The 22659-nt window shown below is 41.3% G+C and overlaps 1 protein-coding gene across 1 annotated transcript in view; it reads right to left on the bottom strand.

The window, feature by feature from the left end:
- The window catches only part of CSMD3 (CUB and Sushi multiple domains 3), a 3006114-nt gene that overhangs the window by 409594 nt on the left and 2573861 nt on the right, over window positions 1-22659 (bottom strand). The window contains exon 49 of the mRNA XM_078686868.1: window positions 22069-22215. Coding sequence (XP_078542994.1) covers window positions 22069-22215 — 147 coding nt within the window. The remainder of the gene's footprint in view (window positions 1-22068; window positions 22216-22659) is intronic.

Raw genomic sequence — 22659 nt, 5'->3', positions numbered from 1 at the left:
AGCTCTTTGTGGGTTTCTCAGAGACACAGAAGGAGAAAGCAAGGGGAAAGCATTGCAAAAACGGACCGCCCCCAGATGGATTGTTCTTTGTATGAAGCTCTGTTATCGTCTGGCCTACAGAAGGTCGGCAGGCTCAATCCATCAATGCTAAAGCTGCTACCACCCTACTGGTGTGAGGAGTGCCTGTTTTGTATATCTGCCGGGCTTCAATGTGTACAACACTTCTCCCATTCACAAAACACTATTGCCTGGACAGCCTTGTTTGGCAGGAACAGCATATTACCCATTCGGTCCTGCATAACTTTTGTGTCTGAGCCATTCTACTGACATACCACCAGGAAAAATATTGCTTTGGTAAATATTAGCAAGGTGAGTAATCTGTGGTTCATAGTACCTATTAAAAGTACAACTTACTTACCTTCGATAATACTCTTCCTTGTTGATACTCTATCTAACTGGAGATTCCTTACTGTACCACTACTTTCCATTCTGTAGAATCGCCTTCTGGTTATTCCTAAAAACATTCCCACTTTGAAATCTACGCACTGACACAATATGCACACAAAAGCATGGACAGATATCAGAAAGAATCTAAGGTTGACATATGAAGGTTAAGGTTATAATGTGGCTCAGGGGTCACTTTTGGATTGAGGCAGACCCAGCAACCCCAGATTCCAGACCCTGTCTGGCACGTCGGTGTGTGCACAAGTAGGCCTGGGTGGTAAATTCCGCTCAAGGAATTTGCGGAATTTGGATAATTTTGCGTTCTGCCGAGAACGCGGAATTGCCAAAAGTTCCGCGATCCGCAGCTTTGCAGAATTTTTGCTTGTTCGCGCTTTCAAAATACGTGTTCGCAAGATATTTCTCCCTGAGCACGCAGACAGCATTCGCAAACAGGAAAAAAGAATTGCGAACGGGCGGAACAAGCAATTCCGTGTTTTCGCAGAACCTTTGCGTGCTCGCGGAGATTTTTTACCATTTCCCGAAGTTTTGCGTACCGCGACTACGCAAATTCTGCCCACCCCTATTCACAAGGTGAGGAATCTGCAGTAAGAGAGTCCACCAAAAACAATGCACCAAAAGTAGGTCGCTTGCTCTTTTTTTCAAGAAGGACTGAACCCTTTTTCAATTGTCTTAATTTGTTGTCACTTACTTGCACTTCTATTTCTTTTAACTGTATTGATTTTCAGGTTTTCTCGTTTTGTTATATACATATCATATACACTTTTTCTCGAAGGTTTGCCTTGCTGGTCAGACCATAGTATCAAATGTGGGAAAAAGAAAAATGGTTTACTTTGATGAGTCCACATGGTTAGGTCGTGTGGAAGATCAGACAAAGCTTACATCACGGCTATAGCTCTCTTCCCCATAGCCTGCCAACGAGAATCCCTGCAAGTAGCAGTATCCCTCATGGTTTGATATACCTGAGAGCCACTTTTGATTTCTTCCACTTGCTTAGAGGAGTGCTCTTCACAGCTCTTAAAAGCTGTAAATCACATTTTCATTAGGAAAACCTAAAGCGTAGCTTTTCTCTTCTGAAGCTTCCTGAACAACAATTAGTGGCTCACACTGAAACGTGACCCAAGTGGAGGTTTTAATTATGACAATGTTTCTATTTAATGGAGGTTGAACACAACACTATTTAAAAATTAATTAAACAATCACAGTCCCAGAAGGAAATTGTTGTTGTTGTGGACAGAAAATGTTTAATTCACTTTCAGAGCAATGCAGACTTAAATAAATGTAATTATTATTTTGATCTCGGAGAAAACTAATAATGCTTAGGAGCTGGGTGTATTCTGCTTGCTGAGGTTAGTGACTGTATGGTAGGGCATTTCTACTCATATTAAAGACGTAAACTATTAAACACACAGATGAGAACGGAAAAGGAAAAGCTGGTTAGGAACATGCGAAGCCAAATGCCAATTTTCACGCACCTGGGACACTAATTATGAATATATAATTTTAGTTTGTGCTACATACCTGATTTGAAAACTATATTTTACTTTTTCTTGTACATATCTGTGGTACAGGACTGTTGCTTGAATGGTAAACAGGGGTGTACCCTTACAGGGAGTGCCCAATTACATGTGAAACTGGAATCCTGACTTTAATGTTGATGCTGGAGTCACGCTAATCTAGCCATGCCTTTACAACAAAATAAAAGACACAATTGTTGGACGGAATGCCAAACAAATCAAAACATTCACCCCCAGAACAAGAGATCTGGGTTAAATCCATCATTCTTTTGCTCACCATGCCACCCCAGTGTAGACCTGCCATATGCAAATCAACCTTGACCCTGTGCCTCATGGAAACAGTCCAGCCGGAGACTGGCCTGGCAGTTCGGGCTGGACTGTTCCCGTTGAGTGCAGGGTCAAGACTGACTTGCATATGGCTGGGTCCAAACTGGAATGGCATGGTGAGCAAAAAAACGATGGATTTAGGCCCAGATCTCTGTACTGGGGTGAATGTATGACATTGTTCTGCATTCTGTCCATCAATTGTTCTTTTTGCATTTACAACAAAATACGCATTGATAAGGCATGTTTGGCAAAGACACATGCGTAGAAAATCTTACCAGGTAAGCGTAACTCCAAAATATATATATATATATATATGCAATCCCTGTTCTCAGCCCTAAAACAGCCCCCAAAGCCACAAAAACTACCCTGATCCCTGCCCCCACCCTAAGTCCTAAAATGGCCTTTCAGGCCCAAAAAACGACCCCTTCCTCCCCACCCTGTGACCTAAGACTACCCCCTCTCTCCTGAAAACCAACCCCCCTCCCCCGAGCCCTTAAACCGGCCCTGCCCCCCAAACCTTCAAAACTACCCTGACATCCCTGAGCCCTAAAAACTTTCCTGACCCCCCAGTCGAGCCCTAAAAACTCCCTAACCACTACAGCCTGAAAGCTACACCCAACCCTTAAAAACTACGCCCCAAAACTCAGCCCCACGTACCTTACCACATCCTCTCCTGATCCTTCCTCTTCCTGGGCCCGCCCGTTCCATCAGCTAGACCGCAAATATGCCTTAACCACGCATATGCTGGTTAAGGTAAGCATGGTTGTGCTTGCATTGTTCGGGTACGCGTAGCTGAGCCTGTGTTGTTCCAGCAGTTTCTCAAATATAAAGAGAGGGGTCCAACACACCAAAGGGATAGGACACCACAAAGACGTAAAAGTCTAGAAACAATTCCCTTTGAGGTTTTCTTTTAGCATACCAACTTTGCAACCAGCATCCAAACTTCATTCACACCTTACTTGCATTCAATCCACAGAGGGTCAATCTGTTCAGTTGGCAGAATTTTTTTTATCAATATAATTTTGTAAACAGTATTTCCTTACCCCCTTCGCTGCGGCCGCGATTTCCCCCCTGTGCTGTAAACAAACGAACAGGGCTGGGCCGTGACAAACCCCAGCCGTCATCAGCACACGCCCACCGCGGGGCGTGACGGCTGGGGTTCGTCACCAGCATGGGAGGGGTTAAAGGAATTTATTAGATTGGTTTGCATCAGACGCAATTCTGTCATTTAAAAAGAGTAATACATAAATATTGTACATTAAAAACAATAAGCGTAAAAATTACCATATGAACAAAATCAATAAATGTAGCTAAACAAAAGTGCATTGATCCATCATCAATAGCATAAATGATATAGTGCACAATAGATTTCATGTGCAAACACATCTAATAAATTCCTTCAAGGAAATACTGTTTACAAAATTATATTGATGAAAAGAAATTCTGGCAACTGAACAGATTGACCCTCTGTGGATTGAATGCAAGTAAGGTGTGAATGAAGTTTGGATGCTGGTTGCAAAGTTGGTATGCTAAAAGAAAGCCCCAAAGGGAATTGTTTCTAGACGTTTACGTTCCAGCAGTTTCCCATCAAAGCACACTCAGCATGTACTGGAATGCATTATGCTCTTGCAGGACAGACTTGGCAATGAGGAGAGATGACCCTGCTGCAACAATATGAACCGCATCGTCTTCCCAGAGCGAATGAATAGAGAAGACCCCAGTGATTCATGGAAAATTGGTTGGAGAAACTGGTGGCCTGAGCTCTATGTCATCCTGCTAATTCTTTTATAGGGGGCAACAGGTCCTGGCCCAGAGTTCACCTCCCGGATAAACCCAGAGACTGGCGGCTCAATGTCGAAGAGAGGGTTTAGATACTATCAGAAGCCCGAAAAAATGATCAGTTCCAGTTCGACACTGCAAAAGTCATTCTAGATTATACACTTTCTGTTCAGCACATCTGTTCCTCATTTATGCAGTTCAAAAAGAAGCTGCGCTCCTTGGTAAATTAATACACTTCGTTATTTCCTGCCAGTAGTCACAATTTATACAGACTCAAAGTCTTCCTTGGACTGACTGGAGGCTCGGTAGAGTCCGGCTCCACCCTTATCTCTGGTTCCATCATTTCAGGATCCTCTTCTGGACAAGGTCTCGGCAGAGGTTCCGTGCCTGCGTACTCCTTTCTGATTGTTGAGTGGCCTCTAAATGCTCCAAACCTCCCCATTGCGTATGCTGTATCTCCCTTCACAGACAATGTCTCTGCTTGGATTCTTTTAGTTTCTGTTCTTCAATGTGGTTATCACGCAGCCTTAGTAGCTTCTCGGCAGACAGGCCTCGCCATCTCCACCAAGCTCCTGTGCTGGGTTTTAACTAACTTTTGTGGTGTTCTATGTTGGGTATTGGCCCTAGGTTTTATTCTTGGCTGTTAGTCTGTTGGGAGTTCCTTTAACATGCATCGTTTCTGACATTAGGACCTCAGATTCACTTTGAAAGGGGCACAATCCTTGTTTAGCCCCTCGCCACTTAGGCCTAGTGAGTAATTGTTATGCTTCCCTATTGTACTCCTAACTGTGCCATTCACAAGTCAGTATAATTTGGTAACTGGGAATGGCAGGTGGATGTATGTTCCCCACAAATGTTACAAACTCCTTTCCACTCTGGTCCGGTAGAAAACACACATGGCTATTCTGCAAATAAACATCAGCTGGCTAAGGGGGTCTTCTGACTATGCAAAACATGGCGGACGTCAGTTGTTTGGTATTAGCTCCTCCACATATACCAGGGGGGTGGTACTTTGAACCAAGGTCAGAGTCCTGTTTAAAGTTGAAGCTTCCAAGATTGGTGTAGATGGTCACTATGTGTTGCTTTGGGCCAGCTGGATGGCTCTCCCCTGGTATTTGGCAGTATTTATGCCCCCCAACATGGCTCAGACCAGTTTTTGGGCCACTGTGTTTGACTGTTTGCTAGACTGGGTCACAATCCCGTCGGTTTTAGGGAGTGACTTTAACTGTGTGCTAGACATGACCCTAGATTGTTCAACGCCCTGATTCCACCATCCTCTTCAATCCCGGCATCAAGAGTGCTCTAGACTAGGCAGGAAGGATGGCAACTAGGATATATTTGGCACCTGAAATTCCGACTCCGGAGGGACTACTTCTATAATTCTCCAGTTAAATTCAGCAACTCTAAAATATAAAGGCTTGCAGGCACCCCTGTCATCCCCTCATATATCATGTCAGCTTCATATAATGCCCGGATGCTGTTGAACTATAATCCCCTTCATATTGAATTAGTTTGGGGTCGGTGACCGGTGCCGATTCTGACCTTTAATCTGCAGACGATGTGGTGTTTCACCAATCCTTCCATGAACATATTGATTCCCATTTCGCTGACAATGAGGGGACTGCCTTATCTTCCAAGGCAGAGTGAGATGCCTTTAAGTTGTCACTCATGGGTTTGCATTAAGTCTGTGGTTGGGGCACTGATGGTTTTTACGGGGGAGCTTACTCAAATGGAGACTTCACTGCAGACTCTTAGCAGCTACACCCAAACAACCGAGACAAGTCAACAGAAGTTAAATTGGTTGCACGCTGCAATTTTGACAGCCTGGAAAAATTGCACTACTTTGATTACTTTGCCTATTGAGCCAGGACTCATAAGGAAGGTGATACAGCAGGTCGGCTCCAGGCGCATCTTGCCATGCCATTGCCTTTGGTGAGACACATTACTTAATCGGCTATTAATGATGCTAATGCTACTTGTTACGAAGACCTGTATAAAGCCCCAGCTGCCTCCACTGCTTGTCGGTTGGCACCTTCCTCAGCTCACTATTATTACCTCTTTGACTGCGATGGCTAGGCAAGACCTTGATTTTCCTCTGTCATTGGAGGAGCTCAGAGCTGTCCTACATGATCTGTCCCAGTGGAAGATTCCCGAACCTGATCCATGGTAATTCCACACTCTTTTTGACCCCAGTTGGCACCCTTACTGCTTCAGCTGTATTCTTTCTCTCTGGGTCTGGGTCACCTCCCAAGCGCCTTAAATGAAGCTATGATCTCTATATGCTTAAATCCCATAAAGTACAGACAGACATGTCAACGTGTAATGCTGATTTTGAAATTCTTACTAAATTACTAGCTTACCAGTTGCTCCTGAATCACCACCCGTTGAAACACCCTGACTAATCAGGCTTTATTCCAGGCCAAGACACTTCACATAATCTGCAAAGGATTTGGAATGTCATTGGCAGTTCTTCTGACATTTTTCAGAGAGCGGCATGTATTGCCTTAGGTCTGGAAAAGGCATTTGACTCTCTCCGCTGGGTCTAAGTGCTGGAAGTCTGGCTAGGGATTGGTGCTGGCAGAATCAGGTGTAAATGGATTTGCCTTTTATTTACAGCTTCGATGGCAAGGTTGAGGACGGGGCAGTGTATCTTGTGCTCCTTCATAGTGGATAGAGGCACCCGTCATGGATGCCCTCTCTCGCCATTCCTTTTTGTGATTGCAATGGAACCATTTAGACAAAGTGATGAACACTGGGGTGTAACGACTAAAGCCGTTCTTCGTGCAGCGTCATTGTATGCAGAGGATGGTATGCAGACAAAATATCGATATTTAAAAATCGATATACAATTATATCGAAGTTTAAATATCGAAGGGACATGATATAGAAGATAAGTAATATCGATAGATTTAATATCGATATTAGTAATATCGAAGTTTGAAATATCGATGTCAGTAATATCGATGTTAATAATTTCTATGTTACTAATATCGATTTTTAAATTATTTTTGTGTATATTATTATGTATTTATTATGTTTTTCTTTTATTTTTATGTAATTTAATTAAATTTTGTATTTTAGTACTGTAGCGGGTTGTGGGTTTATAGGGGAATAGGGTGGGAGGTAATTTAATTATTTTAAATTAATTATTAATTAGTAGGAATTCTAAATTAATTTTAATTAATTGGTAATTAATTTTAATTAATTGATTAATTGATAAATATGTTCTGTAGCGGGTTGTGGGTTTATAGGGGAATAGGGTGGGAAGTAATTTAATTATGTTAAATTAATTATTAATTAGTAGGAATTATAAATTAATTTTAATTAATTGGTAATTATTTTTAATTAATTGGTAATTAATTTTTATTAATTGATTAATTGATAAATATGTTCTGTAGCGGGTTGTGGGTTTATAGGGGAATAGGCTGGGAAGTAATTTAATTATGTTAAATTAATTATTAATTAGTAAGAATTATAAATTAAATTTAATTTATTGATAATTATTTTTAATTAATTTTAATTAATTGATTAATTGATAATTATGTTCTGTAGCGGGTTGTGGGTTTATAGGGGAATAGGGTGTGAAGTAATTTAAATGTAATTAAGTAATAATGTTCTTTAATAATTGTTTTATTAATTATATAATTGTTAATTAATTATTAATTGGTAATTAAATATTATTATATGGTATTTTTTATTAATTTTGTTGGTTAAAAATATTTTGCTAATCATGTTTTTAATAATTATGTATTGGTATTTGTAAATGGTTTATATTTATTTAATAGTTAATATTTATATTATTTATTTATAAGTTTGTTATTTTTACCCCTACGCTATCCAACACTTTCCCTACTGTTGCACTCTCTGGAGTTGGAATAGTAATTGTTACACCTACGCTATCCAACACTTTCCCTACTGTTGCACTTTCTGGAGTTGGAATAGTAATTGTTACCCCTACGCTATCCAACACTTTCCCTACTGTTGCACTCTCTGGAGTGGGAATAGTAATTTTTACCCCTACGCTATCCAACACTTTCCCTACTGTTGCAACTCTGGAGTTGGAAAAGTAATTTTTACCCCTACGCTATCCAACACCTTCCCTACTGTTGCACTCTCTGGAGTGGGAATAGTAATTTTTACCCCTACGCCATCCAACACTTTCCCTACTGTTGCACTCTTAGGAGTGGGATTAGTAATTGTTACCCCTACGCTATCCAACACTTTCCTTACTGTTGCACTCTCTGGAGTGGGAATAGTAATTTTTACCCCTACGCTATCCAACACTTTCCCTACTATTGCACTCTCTGGAGTGGGAATAGTAATTTTTACCCCTACACTATCCAACACTTTCCCTACTGTTGCACTCTCTGGAGTGGGAATAGTAATTGTTACCCCTACACTATCCAACACTTTCCCTACTGTTGCACTCTCTGGAGTGGGAATAGTCATTTTTACCCCTACGCTATCCAACACTTTCCCTACTGTTGCACTTTCTGGAGTGGGAATAGTAATTGTTACCCCTACGCTATCCAACACGTTCCCTACTGTTGCACTCTCTGGATTACGCTATCCAAAATGTATTTATTTTTATCGTTAGTTTTACATTGTTATTGTTATTTATATTATTATTTTATGTATATAAATGTATTTGTAATTTATTATATTTTCATTTATTTATAAGTTATTAAAATAATTATTTTAGAGTTATTATTAATGAAGTATATACTATGTATTATATCTTTATTATTATTAGTTTTTATTACATTATTTATTAATTTTAAATATTATAATATATTTTTAACTATGTTTATTACATTTATAAGTAGTATTTTGTTAATATTACATTTTTTTTATTAAAATAAAACGATATTTTCTAAAAAACGATATTTTTGACATCGAAATATTTTTTTCGATATTTTTGTACTTACCTTGTTAGAGATAGGATCTCGATATTATTGTCATCGATATTTTTGTTGCGATATTTTGGTAGGTAGATATTTTTGTAGTCGATATTTTGTCATACATTCGCAGAGGATATTATTCTTAATGACCGGGATGCCCAATTGGAAATTGCCCCCATAGCTCCTCTTTTGACTGACTTTGTGGCGATTTCCGGATTTAAGTTAAATTGGTCCAAATCCAGTATCTTTCCTCTCCGTGCTGTCTATGTACCCCTGCCTCCTCTCTAGTTGGTCTCTTGGCTTCACCCCAAAATGGTCACATTTTGGTATCTTGAGATTAATGTATCACTCGCCGTAGCTTTTTGTGATGATAATCTGAGGAGAGAGCACTTCGGTCGCTGAAGGCCTAGTTCACCGCTTGGGCGACACTGCCCTTGTCTGTCATGAGCTAGATAGCATTACTTGGATACGATACTAGGTGAGTTTGTTTAACACAGGGGGTGCTGGCAAGCGGCAAGTCTGCTCTTAATCTCCTAATTGAGGCTGGTGGCTTTGGACACCCGGATTTTGAATAATATTATGATGCAGCACAGCTTTACTGGCTGGCTCACTGGTTGGCAAACCACATGCTCTCTGAGAATGGGTTGACCACGGGAAATTGAAATCAGGGTCAGTTGAGCTCTAGGATTCTCTCTATGGAACCTCCCCTACCTATTGCTTCCCCACTGCGTTGTACTGCCTTCAGCACTCACAAGGGTGTTACAGGCAGAGGTCTCTAAGCTCTAAGTCTTGTGTACTCTCCCCTTCCACCCCCACTCCCCTTATGGGATTGGTAGCCTTCAGCTATGCTATTCAACTGACCTATATGGAATTTCAGGTTGAACAGGGAATCTCTGCCATCTCTGATTTATTTTGAGCCAGTGACCTGATAATGTTTGACACACTCAGGGCAGAATTTTCAATTTCTTTTGGCCATTTTTTTAACTTATGCCCAAATTGCTAAGGGTGCTGCTTCAGGTTTGGGACTTAGAACCTTTCTTCAATGCAGTAATTAAATCGCGGGATCACATCAACTCAATGGCTAAAGCAGCTATATTCCACTTGAGCTATCTTTGGAAACTGAACCCCTTCATAGAAGATGCTGACTTAAAAATGGCAGTGCAAGCACTAGTCATCTCCAGACTGGAATATGGGTGCCCCACCCTCACTGGTCTACCCAAGATCTCCCTTGCACCCTTAAAAGCTTGCCTCAACGCGGATGCCAGACTACTTACCGGCACCAGGAAATTCGACCACATCTCTCCACATTGGAAAGCACTGAACTGGCTCCCCAAAGAGGCCGGAATTCAGCTGAAACTGGCATGCATCACTTATAAGGCTCTTTACTCAAACTCCCCTGCTTATCTGGCACAAAAACTAGTGATATCTAGAGGAAGCAGGAACTCCAGGTCTGCCAGAAACCTCTTACTCCAACCCGCCTTCCACAAGAAAAAAATAACCTATAATAGGGCATTCACTGGGGCAGCCCCTAGAATCTAGAACTCCTCCCCACCCAACATCAGAAGAATCCCCTCTCTTGCACTTTTCAAGAAGGAAGCCAAAACCTTCGTCATGGGTAAATTCCTCGTCTAATTGCCTGACATACCTGACCATAAGTCTGATGTTCCTCAGACTAGTGCTTCTCCGTTAGACCACCAACTCTTCTCGCAGAGAACTTTCGGGTCCCTTATTTTTACTTTTACTTTTTACTATTTTATTCCTATTACTTGCCGACTTTAAATATGATTGCAATTGTACTGTGTATCACCAGCATTCCCATGTTCCCTACAACCCGGCCCATCGCCATCCCCCTGCACAGTTCTGTATGTATCTCATCGCACCTTAACGTTGTTTGTACTCCTCTATATATCCTGTAAAGCACTCTTATCTTGCAATTTGTGCTTTAAAATATATCCAGGTTCACATTCTAAATAGGGCATATCTTACTCCACATTGCATTTCTAGGATTTTACCAATTGGCATCTTCAATCCGTCCTCACTGCAGATCCCTGAACGCTGGCCTACCCCGTGTCTTATGGTTGTGTGGGTCGCTCACCCGCTATTGAGCTCGGATCATTGATCAACTGTAGCCTGCAAAAAGGTGTCTATTGAATAATTCCCTGGAGGAACTGGTATTGGGCCTTTTCTCTTGCCCAAGCCTCGATACGGCCTTGACTACATTTTGAAATCTGACCCTACTGTTAATGAAGTGCCATATTATGATGCAATGGAAAGACCCTGTATCACCAATGGCACAGTCTTGAGCAAGATCCCCTGGCTGTCATCTGAGAGCGCCCATCTCCAGGGAGAGGAGAGAGAGCGAGGGCTTACGCAAGCACCCATTGGGAGTCCCTAGTCAAAGCATTTGATCAGGGCATCAAGAATTATACACATCCCCCTTTGCGCATTCCTTACTATTTCATTACATCATAAGTTATCTGTTTTGTTAGTTTCTAACTGACGTTGATGTGTTCAGACATTGTGGACTACGGCTATGTTTTTATGGGGTTTTTTTGTTTAGGGGGCTGGACAGGGACACCAGCAATCAGCTGGCCCGCAATGCTGCTGCCCTTAAGGTTGTCAGGCGAGGAAAGGAACAGACTGGGATGAAAGGGATGGGGTGGGACAATAACACAAGTTGAGGTCGGTCGAAGGGTTAATTTGTGGTATAATAATACAGGGAAAGATATACATGGCAATGAGAAAATGGCATATCAGAATCGCTGTATTTGTTTAACAAATAGAATAGCTGGCCTCCTATTCATAAGAGTATGAGTGGTAATGTGCATTGCATTTCTTGGTCTTGGCACGTACATCGCAAACAGTATTATTCCACTGGAGCTTGAGTTTTGATGGCCTTTTTTTCTGCTGAAGCAGAATATATCAGATAGTGTGCAAAAGGAAAGATCTCCTAAGTATAGCATAATAGTTTAGGAAACCCTGGCACTTATTAGCAAATAAAAAGTAGACGTATGGCATGAAACACCGGAAAATACATTTACTAAAGTGTGGGCACCTTAACTATCAGACATGTTTAGAATCGCATACGAAGGTTACAGGATCCTGCCACAAAGATGCACTCATGCGCAGCCCTAGGTTGGAGTTGGGATCTTTTTTTTTGAAATTTTGCTACCTTGACCGGTCGCCATCAGCCACGACTTTCGATCTGTGTAGAGAGCAACTAACACAATCAAGACGGAATATATCATGGAAACCTCCGGTACACAGGCTGTGTTTGTTTGAGCTGTGACTCGGGGCGCATTTGAGATCTTTTCATTTCAGTGAAAATATGACATTTGACAGTGAAGCATATGAGACATTTTTGTCAGATAGAGATGTGAGAACCAGGTTTCAATCTCGGATATCTGTGAACAAACTGCAATTCCTTGTAAAATAGTTTGGGCAAATCCCCATCTAAGGTAAAAGGACATTGGTTATTACAGACCTCGGTTGCAAAATAAGCATTTATTATGCAGCAAACTTCTGGCTACAGAGCAATTAATTAGTACAGTTCATGAACGCATGTTTCGAACTCTGAAGCACGTGGGTGCTTCAGAGTTCGAAACATGCGTTATTTATTAGCACTCTGAAAAAAACAACTCTGAACTCAACAGTCATCTGAGGGTCCAGAAACTAAAGTATTCAACTTTTATGTACTTTAACTGCTTTTGTTTTAATATAAGGAAGTGACCAAAATCTTAAAATGTGTTCAATAATGTGATAAATGATATTTAGTCACTGTTTGAAGCAAGGTGTGATTTTCTGAATGCGTAAATAATAACGGATAATGGGGCATATTACCAAGCAATAGCGATAATTATCGCTATTGCTTGGTTAGAGACAAAATTTTACCGCTGAGCTGTGGCGATTTTTACCACAGATAAACCTTGGTATTACCAAGGTTTATCGCAAGTGCGATAAAAAACGGCCGCAATGCATGAATATCGCTGAAAAGTCAGCGATATTCATGCATTACCGAGCTAATGCTCTTAGCCATGTTATCCACCTCCCATTGGATAACATGGGCAAGAACTGCTCAGGGCAGGTGTTAGCTTTTGGAGATATTCGCGCTTAGCGCGAATATCTCCAAAAGTTGGTAATAGGAGATAGCGATGTTAGCGACTGTTTCCAGGCGCTAACATCTTGGCACGCCCACTTTGCATGTCATTAGTGATAAATATCACTGACATGCAAAGTGGGGCCCAAGATGGTCGTTATCTCCTAATAGCTGTCGCTAACTGGTGTTAGCGACAGCTAGGTAATAGGGAGATAATTTTATCTCCGCTTTCTTGGCTTTTAAAGCCAAACAAGCGGAGATAAACCCCCTTGATAATATGCCCTAATGTTTATTTTAAACAGTTCTCTAGTAAATAGACTTTTCTACGCAGAATTACCGCTGGTCAGAATTTTCAAGCCACGATTTGTTTGTATAGCTAAGATTTTAAAGTACTTGCTTAAATGGAGGTGTTGATCTTTCAGATAAAGGTTAATATTTCAGTTGAAGTCTGTCCTCATGTAAAAGGCACCTAGCTGAGGTACCCCTCATCCAAACCATCAATAAGAAATTGTCTTAAGTAGCTTTTTAATGCAAGCCCAACAGAAATACATGTTCTGCCTTCTACTGCCTTTTGTAACTTAATGTAACATGGTGCTGGTAATGGCTTCTCTGTAAAATAGTTTATGTCTCTTTTCATGGTCACTGCAATTTACTATAGGAAAACTAGAAATACTACAATGCACCGAGAACAGAAACTATTATAAAACTACCCATAAAATGTACAGTATAATCGATGAAGCCGTAAAAAAGAGAACATCTGCACGGACCCACCTAGCTCCCTACTCCTAATCAGAGTATTTATTGATTTTTTTTATCATGAATTTATGCATATACTCGAAAGACAGGCGACACCACTATACTCTTAGCCGCAGGATCCGTTACAAATGCACAGATCCATGCACACCTTTACCTCCGCGGAGCTTGTAACAGCATCCCATGAATGTGCCAAAGACGGCAGACCAGAAGCAGGCATGAGGCAAGAGCACCACACCAGTAATCTATAAGGTGAGTCCTTACAGAACACACCTACGCTAGGGATGTCACCCTCAGTCGCGAAATTAGAGGTGAGAAATATCCCCTGAATCCAAAACTTGTTAAAATCTCACATTTGCTGAAATCACTGAAATCACTAATATTATTACCTATTCCAGATCACAAGTGTGGATTTCCTTCGTCGTTGCATAATAAGGTTCAAATATGAAATTCTTCTTTCCAATTTGTGTATTTTTTTCAAATTTTATATGATGGGAAGAACACATTGGCTAACATCATCATATTCTTGGGTAAACAATAGATTGTTTCACTATTTCTGTGACGTATGCCATCGCCATAGACTCCTTTATGCCCTTTGTACATATAAGCTATTATTAAGCATTAGTCAAAAAGGAAAAATAAAATGATAATAATGTAACGTTATTATCATCTCATTTTTCCTATATCAGTAAGTGGCAGGGCGGGGCTGGCCACAGCAAGGGGAGGAGTTATTTGCCCTCCCAAAGTGCCCATAACTTTGGCAGGCCCTCCTGTGCAGGCCAAACAGTCATGTGCACTTTGCATGTTCCCATTACACAGCCTGGTGAGGAAAATGCACAGGGTCCCTGTCCCCGATTGATCGTCGAACCATGGCTCTCGCTAAACTGCAGCTTTGTGATTGGCTCAGGGGAGCCTGTGTACCTGGGTGCTTCCTGTTGCCAGCCAGGACTGGAGCCAGAAAGAAGGAAGCTGAAGAGGATGGAGGAGAGGCGGTTGCCGGACGTTCCATGTAAGTCCTTTACTTTTTTGGTTCTTTCCCTCCAGTCCACCCCCCCCCCCGTCCACCTCCCCAGCCCACCACCCCCATCCGTTAGCAACCGCTACTGCTTTTGAGCAGCAAACAAGTAAAAATGTGTCATCGTTTATCATGTTCTCAACATCAAGAGAAAGATTAGCTGCTAGAAACAAAGAACAAGTAACCAGAATCTGTGAAATATAGAATAATGTGAAAATTAATTGTGATCACAAACGTACTTCTAATTATGATTGTCTATAGTCCCTGAATATGTGTGTTGCATTGGGCTGTCTTGTTCTTAAGCACTCTAATTACATGCGTCATCTACTACCTCCTCCTTGATGTGCATGTTATGGTGGATGTCTACATGGACTTCAGGTCTATGTTGGGGTACAGGGTACTCCATCAACAACCTGCTGGATGTCCCATTAGCTGCATTACAAGGGTATTTTAATAACTGGCACCCTAACTACTGTCCAGGAGGCCTTTGCCAAGCTGTAAGGGAGTACCAAGTCCACTAAACGCAAAATAAGTCCCTTTGCATGCCTTGGATCCGGCAGCCTCAGAAATGATCATGGCTAATGAAGATTGTATTCCGGAACATCTCTCATTGTCCCTTTCTTACCAGTATCTTGTTCTAGAACGTGTGCTGGTAATTGTGAAGAAGACTCCTTTGTACAGAATAGAATCTGTACAACAAACTGCTTTCTTTGTCTACGGAACACAGTATTTGTCTTTTGTTACGATGAAGTCTTTTGGGATTGACAATCATGTTCTGAAATGCTTTTTTATCTTCCTAATTTAACATTTTTGAAACTTTCTTCTTAAATTTGTTTTGCACCAGGAAATGCTTTTTAAGAACCCTGCTTTCAATTTTTTTTCAAATGTGAATTAATGTATGCAACATTTTATTTTGCGCTACTCTGTAAACTAAGGGTTTAACCAGCTTCTTTGTCTAAAATGAATCTGCTATATGCATGTTGTTAGCGCAGTTTAAGTTCTTTTTAGCTTATTTTTTACAATATTTTTAACACCTCTCATTTAGCTGCTTTAAAATGTATCTGCCAGGAACCACCAGCAGTGAGTTAACAGTGTTCTTTGGAGCTCTATGCTGGACTGGATGATAATCTTTTTAATACCCTTCATATTGTACCTTTTACATTTATATAACACAACCGCCACTGAGGTGTCTACAAGAATGATGTAGAATGGGTTACATTTATATAACCGGATCATGCCTAAGATTTTTTGAACTCATGACACAGAGGAACTCCGTACCTATCTTGTAACACAGCCTCATGGGGCATGTACGCTGGACCTCGTTAAACTGGCCCCTTGTCCCTCTCTTGGTTCAACTACATTTATATAACACAACCGCCACTGACGTGTCTACAAGAATGAGGTAGAATGGGGCAAGTGCTAGTGAACATATAGTAGAAAAGAACTTTTTCCAGCTGGCTCTTCCACCTCTGTCGAAATTGGATTATATTCAGAGTCTTATGGCAGGACATCATTCACATAATTTATCCTCAGGCGTGATATGATAGGAAAGAATTACAAATATTTAAACATTGTTCCAAAAAGTTGCAGCATAGCTGAGACCAAAGGGCGTGTACAAAGCTAGCTGAAACCACCAATACATACGAAAGAATGCTATATTACCACTGTGTGGACTTTCATCATCAGAGAATGCCATACGGATTGGGCCAATGGCTCTAGGAGGAAGCACTGGATTTTGGCGCCACAGCTCTGAGTAGGAAACAAGGCTGGATTTCATAGCCACTGAGGTGTCTTTGTTGCTTTAATCGATTTGTGGCCTTGCCACAGTCCAGCTGTTTACTTTCAGACTTACTGTTTTTTGACCCTCATAACCATCCAACGGGGCTGGGCTAGAAGCTGTAGACAGGTGGGGCTCCGCAAGATATGTTATCTTCACTAAGAGGTCCTACTGAACCCATTTTCAGCACAGCAAAAAGTTCTGAGTGGGACAAAGCTGGATTTCTTACCCACCTTGGGAGTGATCCCCCTCAACAAGTCTCAGCACCTTTGTCTGGTCCTCCAATGGTGGAAAGACTGACTAAATCTCTCTTACTTTTCTCCTGGGAAAGTTCTTTACGGTGAGCCCTGCAGCCCCAAAATCATCAGGGCAGGCTCCCTCAAACTATACATTTCTTCATCCTGGAGATGTGTAGGGTCCAGAAATTTGTTGTCAAGTGGGCCCTCTTGGAGGCTGGAGTCCTTATCTTTTTTTTATCCCTGGAGCAGGGAAACAGGAGATCAATTATATGAACCTTGGAGGGCAAATCCAGTCCCTGGGTGTTAATAGAAGCCAGGAGTCATCAAGTTCTCTTCTTCCTGCAGCAGTCTTGTTTCTTCCATCAGTGCCTTCTTCTTGAGATGTAGATTTCCAAAGCTCATGAATGTTCTGAGGAGGTGGTGATGGGGTTCAAGTCCTAACCACAGCACTATCCAGTGATTGGAGAATATCACTACCTAATCTTGTCAACTTTCTCACCCAAAGACCACCTCCTTTTATAGCACTTTCTCTTCAGTTTACTCTACAAACCCCCAAAATTCAAGGTGGCTGAATCATTCTATCATAGTGAGGGCTGGTTCTACCTCCTGCTGGGGGTAGAACTAAAGGGTTTAGATGGACTCTGGGAATGAAGGGGTGCAGATACTATATGCCCTATTTGGGATCAGCAATCAAAAGGAAACTTGTTCTGCCAACAGCTCCTACATTGCTAGTTGCTACAAAGTGGACAATAGTTGACAGCACTTCTGCATTCCTGGTTCCAGAAGTCTGGCTATTGTCATAAGCAGGTAATGTCATCAAATCAAGCTAGGAATATATATTTGCTTATTGTGGTCTGATAGGTGGCAGAACTGGTTAAAAATCAGTTCTGGATCAGGCAAGCCTAATTTACTTTTTTTCAAAGTTACTTTCCCACTAAAGTTATAAAACATCTGATTTCATCATTAAGCACATTCCAAAGTGGAGGTGTAAAATAAATGTTTTAATCACACCCAAGACTGTATTATTGAAATGTGACTGAGCCAACTGAGTTGAAATAATTTTAAGGCCGGCAGTCACTGTGAGGGCACCTATCAGAAATATAGTGTGCTTCTTTTTTATTTATATATTAGGGACTCCGCCTTATAGGCATCCAAGGCACACTCTAGGGGCTAGTAATGAAACCCTCCTCAGAAAAAGGTTATCTTACATGGAAAATACACTTTTCCTGTCAAGGGTCACCACACTGCTTTTAAGGTGTAGCTGAGCTAGAGGACAGTTGTCCTCCTGGCACCCATATATTTTTTGTATCATATATGTGGGTGGTGGAAGTGCAAACTGCATCCCGCATATTACATGTATCATCTCTATCACTGGTGCAGTTCAGTCGTTTCAAGTCCGAAGAAAACACATGCTACTTGTGAAATGTGAAAGAACTATGAGACTTGTTAAAAAAGGTATACAATTTTAAAAAGTGGATACATTTAGGAAGCAAACGTGTAATTTAAGTTGCTACCTTTTAAATCCACATACTCCAAATTACATACTCAGTGCAACTGTTGTTTAGCTGTTGCCTTGAAGTGTTTGAGCAAGACACATATGCTGACTTGAGTTCTGCCAATAAAACATTTGCTTTCTTAATAGAGGTTTCCTATTTATAAGACCATGTCATACAGATTTACAAATTATTCCATTTAAAGAAAACTCCAGAAGCTGCTGCTTTAACCCCTTCGACGCTCATGACGAGCCGGGCTCGTCATGAATAATGGGTTTTTGCATATTCCAGCACAGCAGGGGAAAATGCGCCGCAACGATGCGGTTAAGAAGTATCTAGATGTGTGTATCAAGAATGCACTCTGAGTATTTGTAATAATGTTATCATAGACAGATCCATGTCAAGCAAAATCACAAAATGTGGAAAGATTACCTTTTAGGAAAATCAGTTTAAGCTCTGCGGTTACGTTAAGCATTTTTGAAGAATTAAAAATAATGTTATTTTTTCAGTTCCAGAATAAGATCTAGCATTGAGTATCCATAAAGGCATATAAATAAAGGCTACATTGCCTATAATCGCAAAGAGTCACCCGACTGATTATGTCTTGGGTCTTACCAATTCTTTGTATCTCTAATCTGGTCAATTTTTCATAATTTGCTACATATCATCATACTTAAAGCGAATCGTTACTGACCTGACTTTGTGTGGCAATTGGACAAATACATGGGACGGGCAACCATCCAAATATGCTGATATAATGGAAGTTAGTAATAAATTGCCTTAACTAATCCAAAGGCACATGTGGTGTGAAATGGGCCTGCAGCCAGTGCCTACAATCAAGACCAGCATCCTCAACATCCCAATTTATCACCCATTCTTAAAGTAACCCTGGTGGATACCAGATCTGAAATCTTTGACAATTCACAGCAAGTCCATAAACCTCCATCTCTTTACACATTGATACAATGAGTGGTTCTTGCTAACCAAGTAGTAAAAGAACCTTTGTCTCTCAGAAATGCCATCTTAACTTTCCTCTTTTCCAGCATCGGCCTACACAAACCTAACCGCCATAATGTTAAACACCGCTGACTTTTTTCATAGGATGCCAGTGGAAAGTCATGCTTGTTTTTTAAAAGATATATTACCATCACTTCATCACAAGATTAAACATTATATACTTGCACAGTTATACCTTGGTTATTCAGAGGTGTCTACTTGTACTTATGGCTTTTAGGATGTGTTTTTATGTAGGCAAAAAAATGCACCTTTTAGAAGGTTGTATAAAATCCAGTTTCGAAAATCAGATTGTGACAATTTTATTGAGTAGATATAATGTCAAATTTCTACGTGGAATTTTCACCAGCGTGCTCCCAAAACGAAACCTTCCTAGACCAATAGAGAATTCTATTCATTAAAAAGTTCCATCACTGCAACACTTCTCGTTTTCTGTTAGGTAAAAATAACCCATTCTAGAACATGGAATCTAAGACAAGTTTCCCCGATCTATGGAACCCCATTTGGAACTGTATTAGAAAGGAAAACCACCAATGTACTAAAATAAGATTACATATTTTTTCTACAGCTATCCATACAAGAATAACCACCAGCTCTACTGAAATCTCTAGAGGTACTTCAGAGGTATGCGCACGGCACCAGCCTCCCCACCGCATCTAGAGAAAGCATATCACATTCCAAAATGCTGTAAAATAGAATTCAATCATGATTGCCTGGTTCCCTGGTATCAGGCTCAGACAATGTTAACCTAAGGGCCTTCTCTAAGTTTATAGTACAGATACTCTGTCAAAGCAAGGCAGATATCCTATCCGCAATATTACAAGTGCCATAGACTATAATGCACTTGCAGTGTGGCAGAGGGCACACCCACCACATCTGTGGCAGAGTATCTCATGCCTTAAACTTTAAATAAGGCCATACACCTTTAACGTAGTGTGAAGCTTTTGATACAGAGCCTTAAATGTATGGACGTGATGATAGCAAAACAACTGAAATTGCTTAAAGATGGCCATGTACACTAATCAGTGACTACTGCTGTCCGCACACAGTCACAGCAGATCGTACTATGAGAGAAATGTCTTCTTTTGCAACTGATACTGCTCAGCCTGTTCTTCAGGGCAGGATTTTTCAAGGGATTGCAATACCATGTGTCACGCAAGGTGACGCAAGGGCAAGTCCCTAAGTGATAATTACTATGTCAAGCAGAGCCACGTTGCTTGGCATAGTAAATCTGGAGCGACGCAAGGAAATGCAAGTTGCTACATTGTGATAGTCTGCCCTGGGAAGGCATTCCATGGGTGGAGTGTGGGTGTTTTCTAGCATTCACCCATGGTGTTTGGTGCATTCACAGATTTACTAACACTAGTAAACATGAGAATGCATCAAAATCGTACGCCTTCCCAGGGGAGAGGCTTTCTCCAGCACACTTAGAAAGAGGGAAAAGCCTCAGAACATTGTTTTTTGTAGAAGAAGGGTTCTTTTTTTTGCAGGAAGGTGTCCATTTTTGTAGTACAGGAGCATGCTAGCCACAAGTGTGGGGGGAGGGGGAGAGAGTGAGAGAGAGAGAGAGAGTGAGAGAGAGAGAGAGAGAGAGAGAGAGAGAGAGAGAGAGAGAGAGAGAGAGAGAGAGAGAGAGAGAGAGAGAGAGAAAGAAGGACTGCAGCATACCTTATTAGTTTAGGCGTGTTGCTGCCCTCTCCATTTGATGCAGAGCGTCAAGTTGTCTTGCTGCGTTGTGCCAAATATTAGTAAATCTGCCACTCAATTCTCGGTGTTGCTGGTGGTTCCAGCGTGTTTTTGGTACCCTTTTATGGACTATAAAGCTCACATGGTTATCCACGAAACAGCAATGAGCACCAGCCAGGTCACTTACACCTTCACAGACAGTGTTTGCGCTACACAAAAGCAAACATTAACAAGTAAATAGAGACAGTGCCCCCCTCGGACGTGCTGGAATGGTGTGGATCACAGTCGGAAATAGGCAAGGAACTGTACCTTTCTAAAATGGCATTTTGCATTTTTCTTCGGATTGTTAGTGTTTTGTACATTAGCAGTACTCTTACAGCCACATTCATGAAGCAAAAATCGTCTCGCAAAGGGCCAGATTCTGCGAATCTGGCCCTTTGCGAGCGCTTTTTTGCATTTGGGATTCATCATTAGCGAATCGCAAATAAGGAAGCAGTAGAAATCGCATTAAATTTTGCGATTTCTACATGCATCCCGTTTTGCGAGTCTTTAATAGAGATTCCTTAATAATCGCTATTAAGGACTCGCAAAAGAGGAGCATGATGAACCTGGGGGTTAGTTTCGCAGGCACATGAACACTGACAGGCGTGAGCACGGAACAAATTTGGTTTTGCAGTTGTCTGCATTCCTCTACGTCTACCTCCTGTCTCAGAGTTTTCTGAAGCGCTCAGGCTGTTCTTATTACAAAATGCAGCAGGCACACCATTTATTGACTGTTTAAATTGATCGCCAAGAGCGAGCAATAACTTTCAATCTGATGGAAGGATCATATTTCAAAACAATGAAGCAGAAAGAATTACACTTCAGAACTTGCTTCCAAAATGAAGCCAAGTGGTAAGAAACTTCTGTTACATTCCATGAGCCGTTCACCGCACAAGCACAGTGAGAAGCGATAGGGTGCCTTATACCAGGAGCAGACACAGGCTGGTAGAGCGAACTCTGCCCTTACCTATGTAGCGGATCCGGAAGCCCTTCTTGTTGGTCCCGTGGTCCGCTGACCAGCGGAGAAAGACTTCATGGCCCGAGCTGCTCACGTTGGGAGAGGCGGCGAAGTCTCCACTCAGAGAGATAAGCAGGGGGCTGTGGCTGTTCGGCCCTTCAGACAGGAAAAAGGATATTTTAGGTTTGCAAAGAATGCGAAATCTTACAAAGACCCAGAAAAGTCCTACAAGTATAGAGGAAGGCATTTCAATTGCATAGCATATTGTTGAAGCGGCAAGTAGAAAGGAAGGAGTACCCCAAACAGGCACTCAACTCACCGCCTTCTCCACTACTTTAGCCCTCATTATGAGTCAAGTGGTGTGTGGGCCCAGTAAAATATGACTCCACCGGTCAGAGTTTATTGGGTCCGATAAAATAATCAAAATAATGAGTATGTCCCCAATAATGGGGACCAGCATGCGGATGTTGGTCCTTAATGCAAAATGTTTATTATTGAGCACTTCAATAAATTTCAGCAGTGTGCTCTGCAGACATTTATCAGAGGAAAACTGCAGGGCTGAGGTGTTGGCCATCAAATTCCTAATGACAATGTGTGCGG

The sequence above is a fragment of the Lissotriton helveticus genome, chromosome 4_1 (genome assembly GCF_964261635.1).
Source record: "Lissotriton helveticus chromosome 4_1, aLisHel1.1, whole genome shotgun sequence".
In the NCBI taxonomy this organism is placed as follows: Eukaryota; Metazoa; Chordata; class Amphibia; order Caudata; family Salamandridae; genus Lissotriton; species Lissotriton helveticus.
This window is presented reverse-complemented; position numbering and strand designations above follow the sequence as displayed.